Raw genomic sequence first — 18,853 nt, 5'->3', positions numbered from 1 at the left:
AGCAGGAAAATGTGCACCTTACTTTGCTCAGCATCAATCCTTTTTAAAGCATATTGTGTGTTTACAAGCTATCTTGAGCACTGACATTGATTTTAGATCTGGGCAGTTATTAAAGGTTCACTTTCCTTCCCTCCTCCAGTTTCAAACTAAGTGATAATGTGAGGTGGTGGGAAATCGTCTCCATGAGCTGGTACTTCCTTTGCCCTGACTCTCAGTTTCTCAGGAAAGGTTTCCACTGCAGTAGATATCCTGCCTGATCTCTACCAGGAACACTATAATCTTCCTTTCAAAGAAACAGTTCGGCTGTGTGTGTATATACAGGTTGGAATTTATTTTGGAAAATATCTGTAAGAGACCCTGGCACAGCTAAATGTAATCAAATTAGCTGAGGTTTAAGCTGCTGCTATGGTCTTCCATTTCAACACAGTGAGATACAGTAACAACAATGTTTAGCACCAACTTTTTAATTGCTAGTCAGTCCCACCACTGTTTGGATTTGTAGAGATAAAGCTGACACTCCCAGCATGTCTGTGGAGGTGAGGGAAGAAGCTTTTCTTCCACTTGCTCTACAACAGATTGGCTTGGTTAGCCTTAAGGTATTCTAGGTAGAGTTCAAAGTAGCACCCACAGCTGGAGTATTCAGGGATTATGTTGGAATATTCAGGCCATGGACCACTGAGGCAGCTTGGCAAGAGCTGCAAGGGGAGGCAGTGGGGACACCCCACCAGGTGCCATTGAGGTTTGTGTCACATCCAGGCTGAGGCTGCAGCTGGGTACCCCACCTTCCACAGGCTTTCTCTGCAGCTTTGGTGAAACTCTCAGCTCCCTACTGGAAAAATGGTCTATGAAGGGGAAAATGTTTGTTGGGAAAAGTGTTTCCATTATTGGGAGGCCAGAAAAAATATCTTAGAACAAAATTCACTGTGAAAACCATGGAGTATGTGGAGTTTGAGTGTGTATTCATGTGTCCTAAAATAGAAAAAAAAAAAATAGGAGGTGTGGAAGACCTCACTCAATTTCTTCCAAATAAAAAGGATGAGTATACATTGACCATTTATTCCAAGGAGATAAAAGCTGGATCCTACTGCTCAAGCAATGAAAAGAGAGAAATAAGATGAACCAGAACATTTCATTCACATTTCATTCAGCATTATTCTAAATATTCTAAGAAATTTTTTTTCTGGACAGAATAGGACAATTCCACAGGAAATATTCATGACAGCTCCTATTTTGCCTTTACTGTGGCATTGCATTAGTAACAGTTGCAGCTTATTGCACTAGCCAGCAAGCCCCCTCAGCAACTGCTTTCCTTCTTCAGTGGTGATTTTAATGAAATGCACATTTTCCACCAATTCATTCAGAAACTGTTGCACCAAAATACAGTACCCATTGCTGCAGGAAGATGTCTCTCCCAGAGCTCTGCATCTTTGCAGCTCAGTTACCTGGGGTGATGATGGTGAGGGCTGTACCTGTTCAGGGATCTTCCTTTCCACATTGCCAGAGTTTTCCTCAAAGACTTATTCTTAATCAGGGGCAGGTTTGGTATGGGAATTATTCCTTTAAAACATGCATTAAATACCACATTGAGGCATCAGCTGCAGTAAATGCAAAAGCGACAGTCACACTGTGAGCATTTGGTAATCTACAAATAGACCTGGAAGTCACAGTGGCTCAGGAAGCAGACGGAGTCGATTCAGAAACAAATGCATCCTTATCCAACACCTTTGCTGCATTAATGTCTCCAAGCAGCTCACTCCTCTATAGTGTGCCTGCAAGACATGCATACATTACCATCAGTGACTGATGCTGTCCCCGTGGCTGCTCATGTTTAATGAAAGCTTTGTGCCTATATATAAATTCTGTGCTTGAGTGAAATATCTTCCAAATCCCTCACAGCAGTTCTGGAAGAGACCTTTGGCTTGTACGCTGAGAAGTGAACTCACCCTTTCTGCCACGCACAGGCTCTGCAGAATAAAAATGATACATGAGGATAAAAATAGAACAGAAGAGACTATTTAGGTTGGACCAGATGCTCACATTCCTGCCACCTAGGTGGATTTAATATTAGTGAATTCCCTGTGAAAAGAAACGAGTGTGGGAAAAATACAAAGCGTAGGTCTGTCCTGTTCTTTTTTTTTTCCTCTCACGTGTGAAGTTGCTTCACACAAGCACCCTTTCCCTAAGTCAATGAGACTCTTTGTGCATGTTTTCTGTCACTGCTGATTACTTTCAAGAGGACTGTCATGTTGCAGGCACAGGGGGGATGGAGGCAAGAATTAAAGCACCAGTTCCCCTGTTCTACCTGTTTCTGCACAAACACTTCCTGACAGAAGGAAAGCTGTTGGATCGTGTGAGTCCTGCCCGAGTGTATCCAACAGAGGTTGCACTCCTTTGAACATCAATGGGGAGAAGGTACAAAGGATAAAATGAGAGCTGCACAGGGAAGGTTCCCTCCTCCATCATTTTCCCGAGCTACTGCTCTAAGGACACAGGTGCATTCACCCAGTAACCCGAGCTCAGCTTCCTCTTGCACTCAGTCGACTGAGCCCATGGCCCACAAACACTTGAGTGACTGTGCAAATGCGCACAGCTGGCAGAAGCAAAGGACATGAAGAGAGCCTGTGAAACTAACAGGAAGTCTGACTCCTTACAATCCAGTCACTAATACCCGTCACCATAATCTCTGTATTTCTGATAACAGCCTGATCCAAAGGCCACCAGAACTGATAGATATGGCTCTGACAGGCTTTGAATCAGGCATTGCATTTTTAACTGAGCCACTTCCCAGTTCTTAAAATTGCAATGTTTACTTCACTGCTGCATTGCAAAGGACAGACTTCATTCATGGTCAGATCATTTAATGAATGAATTTTGTAGATTGCATGGAGGAATTTTTATGGAGGACCCTCTGGTGATTCCTAATGACTAAAATTGCAGTGTCTTTCTTATGCATTGCCAGTCTCACTAGGTTTTGGAATTGCTACAGATTTGCAGCCCTCCTCTCATGGGAACAGCATGGCAACAACTACTCCTTGTGTGTGACCACCTTCCATGAACTGTCACTTAAAAGAACATCCACACCAAAATTCAACACAGTGACTCTTTTATAGTAGTAGTTCAAGGAAATCCCCCAAAGGGCCAGAGACATTTCATAGGGCAAAGTGAGCCAAGGCTACACCTCTGCCTTGCTCACCTGTACACATGGGCTCTCTTCCTCTTACCTTACCCTCTACCCTCTTCCTTAGTAGAGATGGGAGAACCACATGGAGATGTTATTTTATGGCCCTGCACTGGGAAGAGTGGCTAAAAAAAGGGCTACCTTCTTGAACTTCAAAGTCTTTACCATGCCCTGATGACATGGAGAAATTGCAGTGAGTTCTCTGCTCCAGCCCAGGGCCTGGGGATCACTGAAGGAAGCTTGGTTAAAACAGAGGAAGGTGTGTGCTTTTCCTGCTCTGAATAACAGATCCATTGATCCATTCATCTTCATGACGGATGAGAATTTTTCACAGAATCATAGAATCATGGAATCACAGAATCATAGAATGGTTTGGGTAGGAAAGTGACCTTGAAGGTCATCTCATTCCAATGCTTTTGACATAGGCAGGGACATCTTCAATGAGACCAGGTTGCTCAGAGCTCCATCCAATCTGCCCTTAGCTTGAGTTTTTGCTGAGGAGGCAAAAAATTTCAGCTGGGTTCAGGAAGAGGGAGGACAAGTGTTTGGGAGAAAGATCTGTCATGAGTCACTGGATGGAGCAACTAATGGTGAGCTCAGAAATCCACTGATTTAAGATAAACTGAGATTGGGAGGGTATTTAAGAGGAAGAAAAAGATCAGCACATACTTGTTCCATTTGCCTTTCTCCCTTGTGCCTGTACAGCCTCTGTGGATGAGGGGCTTCTGAGCTCAATGAACCTTGGCCTGAAACAGAACTACTGTTCTGGTCATCTTTATGCCACCATTTTCAGAGAAAGAAAATGGTTTCTTAATAATCCTGTGTTGAAAAATAAACCGGTTAGGTCTTTCTAGTACTGATCATATTTTCAGTTATTTTTCCTGTTTTGGGGGCTTTTTTCCTTTTCTGGTTTGTTGTGACTCCTGTGGTTCACCTAGGAGATGGCTCATGGATTGGCAGCTCTCAGCCCCTTCTTGCATAGAGAGACATTAGATTTCTCTCAAGGAGAACATCTCTCAGATGCAGAGGATGGACTAGAGAACAACTCACAATCCAGGTGCCTTGCTGCTGGCTCTTGCCTTTGTTGCAGAATGAACTCAGGGTAAAAGAGGAGAGCTGCTGTGACACTACAGCACCCACATGCTCTTACCTAAAACGTGGGAAATTGGCTATTTGTGGACACAGTGCAACTTTGGGTTAGCAGAGCTCTCAGTTACCAGGGCACCCACTGCACACCTCAGAACACATTCCAGCCTGTGTTCTCTCACACAAGTTAGACTTAACCCAAGAGGAGCTAAGTTATGTGTTGTCCCTTTGAGTTAACTTTCCTTCTGGTGACTAAACGTGGTTTGGTCCCTTGGTAGCTCCACCTGTAGCAGAATAAAATACTTTCTTTTTTAAAATCTTACAGAGGAAATTATTGTCCAGGAATTTTTAGTCACTTCTGTCTATATTAAGGAAAAGCTCTTCACTCACCACTTACCCCTCCAATCCTTTCCTGACAGAGATATTTTCTTGATTCTTCATCTTTAGTTTTCTTTCCTTTTAGTCATGCTGTACACCCCAGGTCCAAATCCTGCACTCAGTTTGCAAATAAACATTCTATTCCTGGGTGTGTCTCTGCCTCTCACTTGTCTGAAGCCTGCCACTTCAGCAGAGCCTGTAAGCTGAGCCTTAGACCATCCTGCCCAACATCAGTCCTTCTGCCTTGGAGTTTGCCTGACAGCTCTGTTGTAGATGGAAGGATTGAAGGACACTCTCCTTTGCAAGTTATTTTCTCTGTGGCTCAAATATTTATGTGGTGTTGAGTCTGGATGAGCAAAGACTGGTCCTCAGAGTGGTGGGTACTTGCTTGGTAAGAGTGTCAGCAAAAAAGAAGAAAACCACAAATTCTTATGGAAGTAAATAGATGTTTAAAAAAAATGACTGTTACTTTTCTCTAAGCAGTGCTGAAACGTTTGTGAATACACACAACAGCATGTATTTTCTGTTCCAAAACCCCAGTGAAATGTTAATATTCAGATATTTTTTCAGAAAGCACCACACCAATCAGCATCTCATCACTGTCGCCTGACCAAAGGAAGGCTCTAAGCTCATGGCTGTACCTGTAACCCCTACAATGTCACACTGTCCTGTGTCCTAAGTCCCACAGAGCCCCCACCCCTTCCCAGCTGCCCACAGGCCCCACTTTGGCCTCATGTTAACCATCACTTTCAGCTAAAGGTTAACTACTCCAGGGGACATTTCCATCCAAGCTGTTGCCTGCAGGTTGCAGTCCCTGCCTGATTTCTATTTTTAGACCATCTCCCTCCTTGCTATTGATCCCAGTCACCCTCTGTTAATTAGATACACACAACACACACAGCATTTGCAACTCATTTATCAATTCTGTTCAGCACCTCCCTCCCCTGAGATGTAATTTGGAGCCTTCCTTGAATCATGCTATTGATCTTTCCCAGCAACTTTGCTATAGGATTCTCTGCGTTGCAAACTATTTATAGATTCCTCTTCTCCTGCTCTCCCTTGAGGAATCAGAAATGGGCAAAGGTAATCAGACTTCTATATTTAAGGAGTTGATCGAAACCAGATATTTCCTCTTTCCTTCACCTTTCCCCTCCTTCCCTCTGTTGCTGATCTGTACACACTTTTAGCAGGTGAGACCTTGCTCCATGTGGTGCTGTAACAATTCTGGTAATTCTCAGGTGATATGATTCAGAATTTGCCCTGGGTGAACACTTGTTTGCTGAATTGATGAAACAAATTCTTCCTCCTCCCTGCATCCAGGGGTTTCCCAAAGGGCCTTGTGACCAGTTTCATCCACTCAGCTTGGGGTGCACCTTTCAGAGGTTTTCAGTCTTGGAGATTGACTTCTGATCTGATCCACCTACAAGGCACTGGGTTCCCTTTGTCCCCTCATGTCTCAGGAAGGGTATCCAAAGGCCTTAGACAATGTATAGCTAGGAGTGAGACAGACAGAGTTGCTTTTATGGATGGAGAATTACAGTAAGGAGCACTGCAGTCCTAGGATCTGAGAAACACCTAAACAAAGGGAATGTAACCTGAGGCTCGCAGGGAACAGGACCAGCTCAGCCTTCACTAAGGCTGAACATCCCAGCTCTAACGCAGGAGGATGCCTACAATTATGGTCAAGGCAACACCAGGAGGGACAGCCTTGTCTCTGGAGTACATAAAAGCAGCCTCAGGCTCCTGTGGTAACACCTGCTGCTGGAAACCTGATGGTGAATGAGAGGCGAGGTGTAGCTAGAAGACCTAGGGATTACACCTCCATAGAGTGTAGGGTCAGGAGCGGAGCCGTGGGGATGGGGATGAACCCTGTGGAGCTGGGCTGGCTCCTCTGAACCATTGGGAACATTTACTGTGTGTATGTAGGTTGTATGTAATGAGCATAGAATCACATAATGGTTTCAGTTGGAAGAAACATTATGGATCATCCAATTCCACCCCCGTGACAGAGGTCTGAGTGCTTGCCCCTGCTTAGGGGATATGCTGAGGCTGGGGAAGGGGCTGAGCTGTGTGGGGGGCCGTGGTGTGGGCACGTTTTGGAGCGTGTGATGCTGTGGCTCATTTCGCTGGGGACCTGAGGGAATTTGGATGTGTGGGGCTGTGGTGTGTGGGGCTGTGGTGTGTCGAGGTCAGTGTGTGTGGGGGACTGCAACGTGTGTGTGGATCTCTGCGTGCAGGGAGTGTCAGCCCAAGATGTGCAGGTGTGGTGGGTGGTTGCAGCGTGTGAGACTGTGGACTGAGATGCTCGGGGTGTGTAGGGCTGTGCAGGTGTGTGCACGGGGGCCATGGCGTGTGACGCTCGGGGTGTGTAGGGCTGTGTGTGCACCTGTTCGGTGGTGTGCGACGCGGGGTGTGCAGGGCGACGGTGCGTGAAGCTCGGGGTGTGCAGGGCTCTACCTCTGTGTGTCGGCCGTACGTGGCGGTCTGTGGAGGGGCGGCGGTGCGCGGAGCTGCGGTAGAGCCCAGAGCGGGGCCGCGGAGCCGCGGAGCGGCTGTCCCCCCGGGGCGGCGGAGGTGACAAACCTGTCCCGGCCGCTACGCGCGGCTCGCCGGAGGGTGGGAAGGGCTCCGGGCTGTCCCTGCGGGGACGGCACAAACCCGCCCCGCCGCCGCCCGGCCCCGCTCGGCGGCCGGGGCGTGGCCGAGCCCGGGGAGAGGGGCGGGAGCCGCAGCCGCGCCGGGGGAGCTCCGCGGCCGCTCCCTGCCGGGGCGGCGCCGAGGGGGTTAAGGCGCTCCCCGCGGCGGGCCGGGGCGGGCTCCGCATCCCGCCTCCCGCATCCCGCCTCCCGCATCCCGCCTCCCGCGCCGGAGCGGGCACGGGCACACGCACACACACACACACACACGCACACACACACACGCCCGCACACACACCCTCTCTCACACACACGCGCAGGCGATGGCTGCGGGGCGCGGGCTCGCTTCTCCCCGAGATGATGTCAAGAGCCCGGGAGAAGGAGGAGGAGGACGGTTGCTCTTTTTCTTAACGGCTTTGTTCTAAAACCATCCTAAATAAAGCAGCCCCCGCCCCGACCGCCGGGGCAGCAGCCGTGAAAGTACCCTTTCATTTTCCCCTCCTTTTTGCCTCTTTATTTTTTTTTTCCTTTTTTTTTTTTTTTTTTTTTTTGGTCTTATTTTTCTTCTCGCCTCCGTCTTTGTGTCCGCCTGGGGCCGAGCTGCCCTCACGCACTCCCCGGGGAAGCCGCCGGCGATCCTCCGCTCCTCCCGGCAGCCCGCGGCCGGAGCCAGCGCCCGCCGCCGTCCCGCCCCGCCGCTGCCCCGGGCAGGTGCTCGGTCCGCGGCGCGCCGCCGCCTCCCCGCCCGCCGGCCGGGGCGGCTCCGCGCCGCTCCTCCCGCTCGCGGGGCGCCGGCTCCCCGCCGCCGGGGCCGCGCCGCCCGCCCGGCGCCCCCGCCTCCCGCCGGAGCGGCGGCGCGGCCCGGCGCGCCCGGGGATGCTGCCCCCGGCCCCGCGCCCGCCGCCTGACACCGCCGCCGCCGCCCTCGCCGCGCCGGACGCCGCTCCGCTGCCCACGCCGCGGCCACCTGCAGCAGCAGCAGCAGCAGCAGAGGCAGCAGAGGCGGCAGCTGCCCGGCTCCCCGCCGCCCTCCGCGCACCGCGGCGGAAGGAATAGAGCGCCCAGCCCGTCCCGACCCTCCCGGCCGGCGCTCCCGCAGGCAGCTGGGGCCGGGGCGGGTCGGGTCCCCGACGGCCGGAGCCCGGGAGCCCTCCGCCCCTCTCCCCGCTCCTCCTCCGCGGATGGGCGCGCTGCCGCCGCCCGGCTGCCCCCGGCCCCGCCGCTCCGCCTGAAGAAACTTGGGACGGCGGCGGCCTCCGCCTCCCCGCCGCGCCCCGCCCGGGCTGCGGGCGACCCTTCCCCGCGCCGCCGCGCCAACTTCGCGGGGGGACCCGCCCGCCGCAGGACTCCGTGCCGGGGCCGCCGGCCCCTCGGCGGGGAACCCCTGCCCCTGGCCTCGGTGCTGGGGAGGAGCGGGGGGTGCCCTGGATGGCCCTGCGCACTGGGACGGCTTGGTTTGGGCAGGTCCTGCGCAGAGTTTCCCGGCTTCAAGGCACCTGGTCCAGGCGCTCCAGCAGCCTCCTGTGCCTCTCTTCTTCCCAGGAGCCCGAGCAGGCGGGCGGGGAGCGACCGCCGCCGCAGCACAAGCTGCCCCGGAGCGGCGGCAGCGGCGGCGGGCGCCGCCGGCCCCCCCGGCAGCTGCTCCCCTGCTGTAGCTGCTGCGGCCTGTCGGAACCCCGGGCGGCCAGGGGGGGACATGGTCCCCTCACTCGCCCCTTGCTGGCGGCCATGAAGAGGCAGAACGTGCGGACCCTGTCCCTCATCATCTGCACGTTCACCTACCTGCTGGTCGGGGCCGCCGTCTTTGATGCCCTGGAGTCCGACAACGAGATGCGGGAGGAGGAGAAACTCAAAGCCGAGGAGATCCGGCTCAAAGGAAAGTACAACATCACCAGCGAGGACTACCGGCAGCTGGAGTTGGTGATCATGCAGTCCGAGCCGCACCGCGCCGGAGTCCAGTGGAAATTCGCCGGCTCCTTCTACTTTGCCATCACGGTCATCACGACCATCGGTGAGTGACTCCCTTCGGGGAGGCCCTGTGGGGCCAGGGCTGGGGCTGGGGCAAAAACTTCCCGGGCTGGAAAAACAGGGAGAGAGGCATGGAGGCTGTGGCATGCAAAGGTGTCTGTGCTGGATGAGTCTTTTTGCTTCCCTCCCATGTTACGTAATTTAATGCTCTTCTTGGGCACTTGTTGGACTTGACAGTGTCCCGCACCTCTTCTCCTGGAGATGGATCCCCTGTCTCTTGTGTGGGACTGGAGAAGAGTGAGGCTGCTCTGGCTAGCGTCATTGGCACTGGCCAGGTGGCTATCATGGTCCTGTGGCTTGGATGCAGAGGAAGAGGGGGGAAGAAGGAAGAGGCAGAGTGGTACTCCTGGGATTCCCCTCAGGAAGAAGGCCCTGTTGTCACACTCTTTCTTCCACCTGAAGAGACATGGGGAAAACTTAGACTAAAAGCAGCTGGAGGAGAATGAAAATGATGAGGGCATGGTAACTGGATCAGCTGGGAAAGCCCTTAATGTAGCCAGGCATAGATAGACCTGCTTTTGCAAACTTTGTTTTGGTATTGGCAAGGGTTGTGGTGGTGGTTCCCACAGCTATGGTCAAACCCTGGGCACTGACAATGTGTTCCTGGAGTTTTTATTGCAACTGGAGCGTCTGATGTGACAACAGGTCAGAGTCTGCATTTTCCCTTTGCGGGCACATGGTCTGATAGGCAAAATGATGCCTGCTGTCACATCCGTGCTGCCCAGCTTGCCAGATGTGCCAGTTCCCAGGCCAGTCAAGGGACAGGCAGTGGACACAGGCACAGTCTGTCATTTTGTACTTCCCTGATTCCCACCGCTAAAGCCGAGCATTTGTCACAAAGTTTGCTTCTCTGCCATAAAAATAAATACCATGGTGATTAGAGGTTGTGGAGTGCACACGGAACTGTGCTACAACTCTGGCTTTGGCTGGATGAACAGGTTTGCTCATGCCAATTTAGTGTTCTTTGAGGTGGGTTTACTAAGGCAGTTGCTAACATTTTTCTTCCAGAACTTCTAATATCTGTGAAGGTCTGAAAAGACCCCTCTAACTCAGTGGCTATTTGATAGTGCATTGTATGTAACAGGACATGGCTCTCTTATTAATACAGAAAGACTTGGTCTTTCTGCCATGCCATGTAGGGATTGTTACAAGAAACTGCCACCTGAAGATACTGAATTTTCAGCTGAATATGCTGTCCACTGCCCTTTGAAAAGTGTCTGCTTATGTTTGTATTTGACTATATTCTACCTAGGGCAGTAAAAAATTTCCTTTGAAAGACCATCTGAGAATATAAAGCCTATTTTCCCTTACAAAGATAAGATTTTTAAGGGTTAATTTTATCTACCTTTCTGTTATTAGATATATTAATGAAGATGCATATATTAACAGGTTATAGAACATAAAGTAGAATGCAACTTTGGCTGATGGTTTGTATTTCCCGCTGTTCGTTACAATGTCAGAACTCTCTTTCCTCCTTTGACCACTGAGTCTCTCTTCTTCAGCTTGTCTCTTGCCACTTATTTGTGCTAAGTGAATACCACTGTGTCGTGCTCCTCTGTGTTACAACAAGCCTTCCACACACGCGCCTGTGTACTCATGGTGCCCTGTAGTTCTGCCTGGGAGCTGCCTGCAATACTTGCTGCATTCTTAAGCAGCGTTGGTGACAGGTAGAAGGGGCTGTTTGTACAGTAGTTTGCTGTTTTGATGGTATTTTACCCATGAACAAGTACAACTCACATAGAAAGTTGTAGCATTTTCTCCTTCAGAGGGCTGGGATTTGTTTGGGAAGCTGAGTACCTCAGCACACAGCGGATAGAATGCATTTCTGTAGGCAGAGGTGCTTTGGGATGTATGAATTGTTTAAATTTAAAAATGTGTATAGCAACAGGGAACCACTGGGAGGAAGAGTGATAATAAAAATGATGCAGAAAGTTACAGACATTCTATAACATTGTTCATTTGGGAAGCTGTGCTCTGGGAGGATATCTGATCTGTCTTTCAAAAGTTTATAAATAGTTGCTCTCTGCATCTTGCCAAATGCACTTCTATTTTTTGTACCATCTCCTCAGTACTAAAGTGGTTTCATGATGCTATCTGATCTAGTGCTAGTCTGTAAAAGTTAAGCATGGAAGATTTTTCTTTAATTTCTTATTTATCATAAACTAATTTGTCTAGCAGATAGGAAAACCCCTCTCTACTTTCTTTAAGTTCTTCAAAAAATAGGAGTTCTTATCTATGTTTCTTGTGCAGAGAAGTGATCTAAAATGTTCATATTAATCCTTTGTGCTGGCTAATTATTTTCAAATCCGTGTGTATGCTCTCATATACATCTTTCTCCCTCTAAAACCTTCTGGACAGACTTCCAGAAGCACATACAGTGGAGTGTGCATTGGTGAACTTGCTGTACTCAGTAGGTACTCCTGCAAAAGTGTGTCTTAAATATCACCAGAGGCTGACCTTTAAAAGAGAATGAACAAAGACCTTGACTAATCTGGAAGGGTACCTCTATCTCCACAAAACTTCCCTTCAGACAAAACAGTGATAGGAATTGGCGGACCTCAAAGCTGAGCAATATGCATATAGTTGCAGACTAATTTATGTCTAACTTAATTGTACTCTGTGATGTTGCCGTGCTAGCAACATGTCTGGAGCGATTACCTCTTTGCTGTGCTGATTTCAACTACTGTGGCTTTAATTTAATCGAAGGCATTTATGGTTGGCCATGGCCCATCAGTAGCTGGGAAGAGGCTGGTGCTTCTCTTCCATTGCCAGGGGGCAGGTCAAAAAGTGTCCCCAGACCATGGAACAGGTGCCCCATTGCCCCTGAGACATAGGGCTGAAGGGACAGTCCTGGCAGCTCTGGTGCTGAAGGGACAACAACTCTGGCTATGCCCCCAGTCCACCGTGTTGAAGGGACATCTCTGGCAGTGTCCCCAGTCTGTGGTGCTGAAAGGACCCCCACGGCAGTGTCCATGGTACTCAAGGTCTAAGTCCGGCAGTGTCCCCTCTCCGTGGTGCTGGAGGGACAGCTCCGGCGGTGTCCCCAGTCCATGGTGCTGCAGGGACAGCTCCGGCGGTGTCCCCAGTCCATGGTGCTGCAGGGACAGCTCCGGCGGTGTCCCCACTCCATGGTGCTGCAGGGACAGCTCCGGCGGTGTCCCCAGTCCATAGTACTGCAGGGACAGCTCCGGCGGTGTCCCCACTCCATGGTGCTGCAGGGACAGCTCCGGCGGTGTCCCCGGTCCGAGGTGCTGGAGGGACAGCTCCGGCGGTGTCCCCACTCCATAGTACTGCAGGGACAGCTCCGGCTGTGTCCCCAGTCCGTGGTGCTGGAGGGACAGCTCCGGCGGTGTCCCCAGCCCGAGGTGCTGGAGGGACAGCTCCGGCGGTGTCCCCACTCTGAGGTGCTGGAGGGACAGCTCCGGCGGTGTCCCCGGTCCGTGGTACTGCGGGGACAGCCCCGGCGGTGTCCCCGGTCCGAGATGCTGGAGGGACAGCTCCGGCGGTGTCCCCGGTCCGTGGTGCTGCAGTGACAGCCCCGGCGGTGTCCCCGGTCCGTGGTGCTGGAGGGACAGCTCCGGCGGTGTCCCCGGTCCGAGATGCTGGAGGGACAGCCCCGCAGAATCCTCGGGCTGGGTTCGGCTCCCGTCCGCCGCCGCAGCTCCGGACTCCCCTCCTCGGGCAAGCTCTGCAGCTTGTTTCTTCCTGTGGAAATGCCTAATTAGTAAAGACCTGTTTGGAAGGGACCATGAAAACCTGAAACTCTCCTGTATGAGGCGAAGTGCTGAGATTTGGTCAAGTCTCTCATTTCTTCTAATCTGTGGTATTTGGCTTTTACTGTTGGGTGGTTGGGGCGGTGTTGCTCACTTGTCAAGCTGAGTACTAAACAAAGAAAGTGAGGGCTAATAAAGTATATGGAAACAGTTTTGTTTTTTTTAACCTGGGGCAAAACATATTTTTCTACTCCCCAGATGCAATGTTCTTGTTCTTCTTGTTCTTTCTTTCCTTTTTTTTTTTTTTTTTTTTTTTTTTTTTTTTTTTTATTTAACTGGTACAACAGTGGAAAGGTTGACAACAGCAGGTGCTACAACACTCGATGAGTCTGCTCTTAAAAATCAATTAACAGAAAATCCTCTCTCCCTCTCCTTCTTCCCCCCAGCTTCTACAAAGTTTTGGTTATGTTTGAATGGTGTAAAAGTTTTTAAGTGATCAAATAGAGCTAATAAGCTTTTCTTTGCTCTCACCAGGTGCTGCGTTCATTTCAGGATTGTTCTTGTTTCAGAGTAAGCTAGTATGAATTCCTCTCCATTTCCACTTACACAGTCAAAATGATGAAAAAGTGATTTTATGAAGTTCTTCATCCAGTTATTTGTCTTTTACAAGATACACTGTAGAATATGCCACACAGTTCATCTAAAGGCGTGATACTATGAATGAAAACACCACCTTCCAAAACCAAAGAGTTATTTCTAGGATTCCTAGCAAGTTTAAATGCCCTTTTCTACAGGTCTATAAGAGTCATTAAACTGCTTCTGTGTAAGCAGGTGTCAACACTGTCAAAATGTGTTACTGGTATGGATATCGCTTTATCGTTTAGGCCTTAAAGGGTGATAGTCATACTTGATTTAACACCACCAAACTCTAGTAAACACTGAATATTTCTGGAGGCTTGTGCAGAATGTAAAGAACTGAAAGCTATTTGTGTCACTCTAAAATGAACTGAAACACAAACAGATTGAAAATTGTTATTTATTTATTTTTTCCTGAGAAGTGACTGTAAGGGGAGCAAAATTAAGGCAGTTTGTGCTGTGAATGATGAATTTCTTTTTCTAGCTTTTAGGCCTTTTTTCCCAGTTTTGAACCTACTATAAGCAGTGAGTGAACTATTCAGACAAAATACTTTTTTAAAGAATGTCATGCAATACCTGTAATGGTGAATGGAACATCCACCTATTGACAGCTGGTTGGCTGCTGAGTAGCCAAACACTCAGGAACTGTCTGCATCCAGATGAGGACATTTCATACTTCTGGCAGATGGTGTCCTGACAGGGAGTTTGAACCTGCATTAATGAACTAAGCAAACACATGCTTAAATCCATTTTGGGATATTGGTTGAGTCTCCATGTTCTTTCTCTGCATCATTTTGCCCTTCTGTAAAATGTGTGTAAAAACACCAACTTGGTAGTACAGTGATGTCTCTAATTTGGGTTGGAAAAAGATCTAAGTGTTCTCATAAGTGAATTATTTTGTCTGTTGCTCCTCCTTTAAGATTAGCCTCTGGTGTTTTGAATCTGCTCTTGGTTTTTGATGGATGGTAATATTTAGAGCCAGCCCATTGAAAAGGTTTGAGTAGGGAATCATGGCAGATGGACAACTGCAATGGAAAGAAAGAAAGGAAAGGAAGAAAACAAGATGCATAAGGGAAGAGATTCAGAATAAAGACACAAATGTTTTGGTCAATTAACTACTGCATTCATGACTTGCCAGGACCATGAAGGTCATATATTGTTAAAAAACCCAAACAAGCACTTTGTAGATTAAGCCAATCAAATATTAATAAACTCAGGTAAAAGCAGAGAGCAAGATTTTCTGGTGAGACAAATGCTTGCAGATACACTGAAGTAACAAATCTCTTCATTCATGCCACCTGAAGCTTTAGTGGAAAATACTGGATGATAAGGATCTGAATATCTACAGGTGGTATCTCCCAAGCAAGAAGGGGGTCTCCTACAGTGAGCCTCGTGAAGATGGACTGTGTGTAGGATTTTTCTGCCATGCAAAACTAGAATAGTCTGCAAGATTGTTTCACACTATATTCTTTGATGAAAATTGGAAAAAAAATATTCCAGAATAGTGTTCTGCCAACAGAGGAGACTTTGAGGCTACTTTGCTCACATTTGTGGAAAAATTTCCTGAATTCTTGAAAACTGTTTTTGCAATGATAGATTCCTGCTAGAGGCACTTAAGCAGAAGCTTTTTAAAAATCACTGATAAACAAGTAAAAATTTCAGCTCAGAACGATGGTGAGCTGCAACTTCCTACAGTATGTCTTATTGGCAGGGAAAATGTAATAGTAGGAGTTGGAAAACAGTTTTGGGGAAATACTGAGAGACCTCTGGCCACTGAGCTAGGTGGAGGTGTCTGCGGATTTCCTTACTGTGACAACACTGGAGAAATTAGTGTCTTGTAGTTTTTTAGGATTTGATGCTCTTTCACTTGCTCGTAACTCTACATAACTTCTTTCTTTAACTGAAGCAAGTGAAATTTAGATTAACCATGAAGAAAACTCTTCCCTGCCATCAGGTTGGTTGTGTGAAGGTAGAGACTGCCTAAGGAGACTGCTTTTAAAAGAGATTAGACAAAAATCTCCCAGGAATGAGTAAGTTGCAGCTGCTTTTGCCTTTGGGAAGGAAGATGGACTGGCTGACCTCTTGAAGTCTTTATCAGCTGTATTTTCTATGATTTTCTGAATCTTCTTTTTTCAACTCCCTTTTTTCTTGAGACCTAGTAGTTCTTGGGTTAACTTGTTTTGCTTGAGAAAAAAACCGTCAAAATATTTGAAATTCTATTTTCTCCACTTTATGGTCTTTGCTTATCGATAATTCTTCTATCTTGTAAACATATTTATGTACCTTTGAAAGTGCCAGAATAGAAATATCTGCGTTTACCGACAGTCAGGGTTAGAAGCTGTAGGTGGTGGTGAGTGTTTTGGGAAAGAAGTTACCTGAAGGAGAAAATGATCCTGCTGATATGAGGATGGCAATCAGAAACTCACAGGCCAGAACTGGGAGTGAAAAAAGATGTTTTTGACTAAGAATAAGGAAAGAAATTTAGCTGTTGGCAAGCGGCTTATGCCTGCTTCAAATAAAAAATAGTAAAAAACCTTTTGCTTTTTCTTGGGACAACTTCAAAACTGTGAGGCTTGACCAAAGGAAAACTGATTCGTGAAGAGCTTCCCTGTTGGACACCATGAGTTTTGGGACAGATGCTGCTGGTCTGGCATGAAGGACAGCTGGGAATGCTGTTGTGTTTCCTAGAATGCCATCTGAACTGAGGTGCTCAGTTTCTTCAGTGTTGGAGCATATTCCCCCATCAATGCTGAAATCCATTCTCATGGCTTTGAGCTGGAGTTGCACAGCACTTTATATTCAGAATCCTGTACTGACATTAGGTGATTCATCTTCACAACACCTCTGTGTAAAAATTATCCTCAATTTATAGACAAGAAGAGAAAATGACTTTCTGAAGATTCAGGTCGGGAGCTATTTCTAATTGCCAAACTGCTCACTTATTTCTCTTTCTGACGACATGAGTTTACAGCCAGATTGAACAGTGGGGATGAACCAAAGGCAGAGATCCATAAGAAGTTCAAGGTGATACTGGGAAACTCCTGCAGCCTAGGGGTCTTCTGACATGCAGTAATAGCACAACCTGGAGCTTTATTTCATGACGGTTCATATGCTATTCTGGCTAATTATCTCTGTTATCACTGTGTCTTCTGTCAGAGGCCCTTTGGGTTGTCAGGTATCCACTTGCTATGGATTTTACTGAAGATCCTTAGCTGGATATAGTTAGAGGCCACATGAAATATCCCCTTCCCCCCTAACAGATGCCAGCAAGGACACTTATTGGTCATGCAGAACTAATGAGTCCTTGATGCCTGTAAATTGAACTATGAGGTTACTGTGGACTTGCAACAGATGTTTTCTGTGTGTAGCAAGTCTATTCTCCTCTTTTTGCATAATTTTGGTCTACTTCAGAAATTTCACATGCAATTTGCTGCAATGCAAAATAGTTATAATTCATTATTTTCTCAGGATTATAGTCTGTGGAATCTACTGATTTTAGGTAGATTAGCACATTACCTATACCCCCCAGGTGTCTGTGACTTGATTAGCTACAACCAAAATTGATATTGCTGGTGTTGTAGGTAGAGAACTTCCTTTGATTAAAGTGAATGTGTCAATGGACACTTGCTCTATAAAGGAATGTCTTGCAAAAAAAAAAAAACCAGACCCCCCCTCCAAAAAATAAACCCTCCAAACCTATAAATAAAGGCCTGATTCAAAGTTTGTGAAAAGTAACAAATAATATTTTGAGTCACAGTAGTTTAGTATCAGGTCATTATTTGACAAAAATTCTACAAATCAAGGAGCTATATTCTATAGCAAACCAACTAGTGGGAAATACCTTTAAAAGCAGTTTCAGATTTATTTATTTTTAATAAAGAAGCTGAGTTTGACATCTGCAGTGATTTGTATCTTTTTAATTGAAAGTGAAAAGCTAAACTACATGCCTACTGCATACCTCAAACTTGAGCAAAGAGAAATCTTGAGGACGAATGTTGATATTTTTATTCTATCTTTTATGGTGGTGTGTGGTTCTTTTATTGCTGTTTGTTGGTATTCTTTACTTTCATGAATTCCAGACAGTTAATAACTTCTTCTGATCTTTCATCTTCTGATCCACTGAGATTCTTCTTTTTCCCTTAAGTGTAATGTGCACTTACTTATTTTCTGTTTCAGGGGAAGAATCCTTGAAGTTTCTCAGCACTTTTTTTCTTTTTAAGGAGTTCAGTGACTTTTTTTTAATAATACCTGGCCAATTTCCACATGAGGCTTAGGCAGTTATCAGTTGGTTGAAGGGTTCAATAACCTCTTAAACTGCTTTCGTTATGGGAGTGATTAGGGCATGCCAGTGAAGGGAATCTCTCTATTAAGGGCTCATGTATTTGTTACTTATTAGGATGATTAGGAGGGAGCAGAGTGCTTTGTCCTTTCAATTCCCCGCACCAGCAGGAAAAAAGAGCTTCATGAAAAGCAGGCAAGTAGTGGGGTTAAAAAGTGTCTGATGGGAAGCTGATTGTCTCCTTGCTCTGCCAACAGAGAAGAGGACCTTCCTTCTCAGGCAGAAAAATTTCACAGAGAGCTTGAGGGCACAGATTGATGAATGAAACCTGCTGCAGCTCTCTCTAATTGTGTAGTGCAGGAGATTAGCTCTAAGGAAATGCTCATAGACTCCTAATTCAGGGATATTCTTGACATACTGAAGGGAAGGTAGAAATAAGAGATCCACTCCCAAGACAATTGGCAATGTCAGCAATTTTAGATGTGTGCTACCATTAGCTCATTACAAGAGTGTTTTGGGTGGAAATAGAATGTTTTATTTTTTCCCCTCTTTCCCTTTGATGTCCTCTGGAGAAGATGTCCTCCTCCTGTGTTTAAACCAACACAGGCTATGGGAACCGTGTCAGAAATTACATGTTGTAACAAACCTAAACCATTCAAGTTTTGATTTGTCACTCTGCTGCATTTCACACCCATATGGAACTTCTCAGGAGAAGACACAGTAGGAAAAGGTGTCAAATATTCCTGTTTTGAAGATACATATCTCCATTACTTGAACTAATGAACAGTTGCTGTTATTGTTGGCAGTTTGAACTGTTATTCTGAAACAAGGCTGACTTCACTCAGTGCAAATAGTGTTTGCAGCAGTAATAATTTCTAAAAATCTGCAGTTTGGTGCTTAATTTAACTTTGCTCTGGAT

At 47.3% G+C, this 18,853-nt stretch overlaps 1 protein-coding gene across 1 annotated transcript in view; it reads left to right on the top strand.

Moving 5' to 3' along the window:
• The first annotated feature begins 8,706 nt into the window (after positions 1 to 8,706).
• KCNK9 (potassium two pore domain channel subfamily K member 9) overlaps positions 8,707 to 18,853 on the top strand; it is a 91,586-nt gene continuing 81,439 nt past the window's right edge. Inside the window, exon 1 of the mRNA XM_066336583.1 lies at positions 8,707 to 9,289. Within this exon, the coding sequence (XP_066192680.1) occupies positions 8,707 to 9,289 (583 nt within the window). The remainder of the gene's footprint in view (positions 9,290 to 18,853) is intronic.

The sequence above is a fragment of the Sylvia atricapilla genome, chromosome 1 (assembly GCF_009819655.1).
Source record: "Sylvia atricapilla isolate bSylAtr1 chromosome 1, bSylAtr1.pri, whole genome shotgun sequence".
NCBI lineage: Eukaryota > Metazoa > Chordata > Aves > Passeriformes > Sylviidae > Sylvia > Sylvia atricapilla.
Note: the sequence above shows the minus strand (reverse complement) of the source record. Positions and strands in the feature narration are given on the sequence as shown.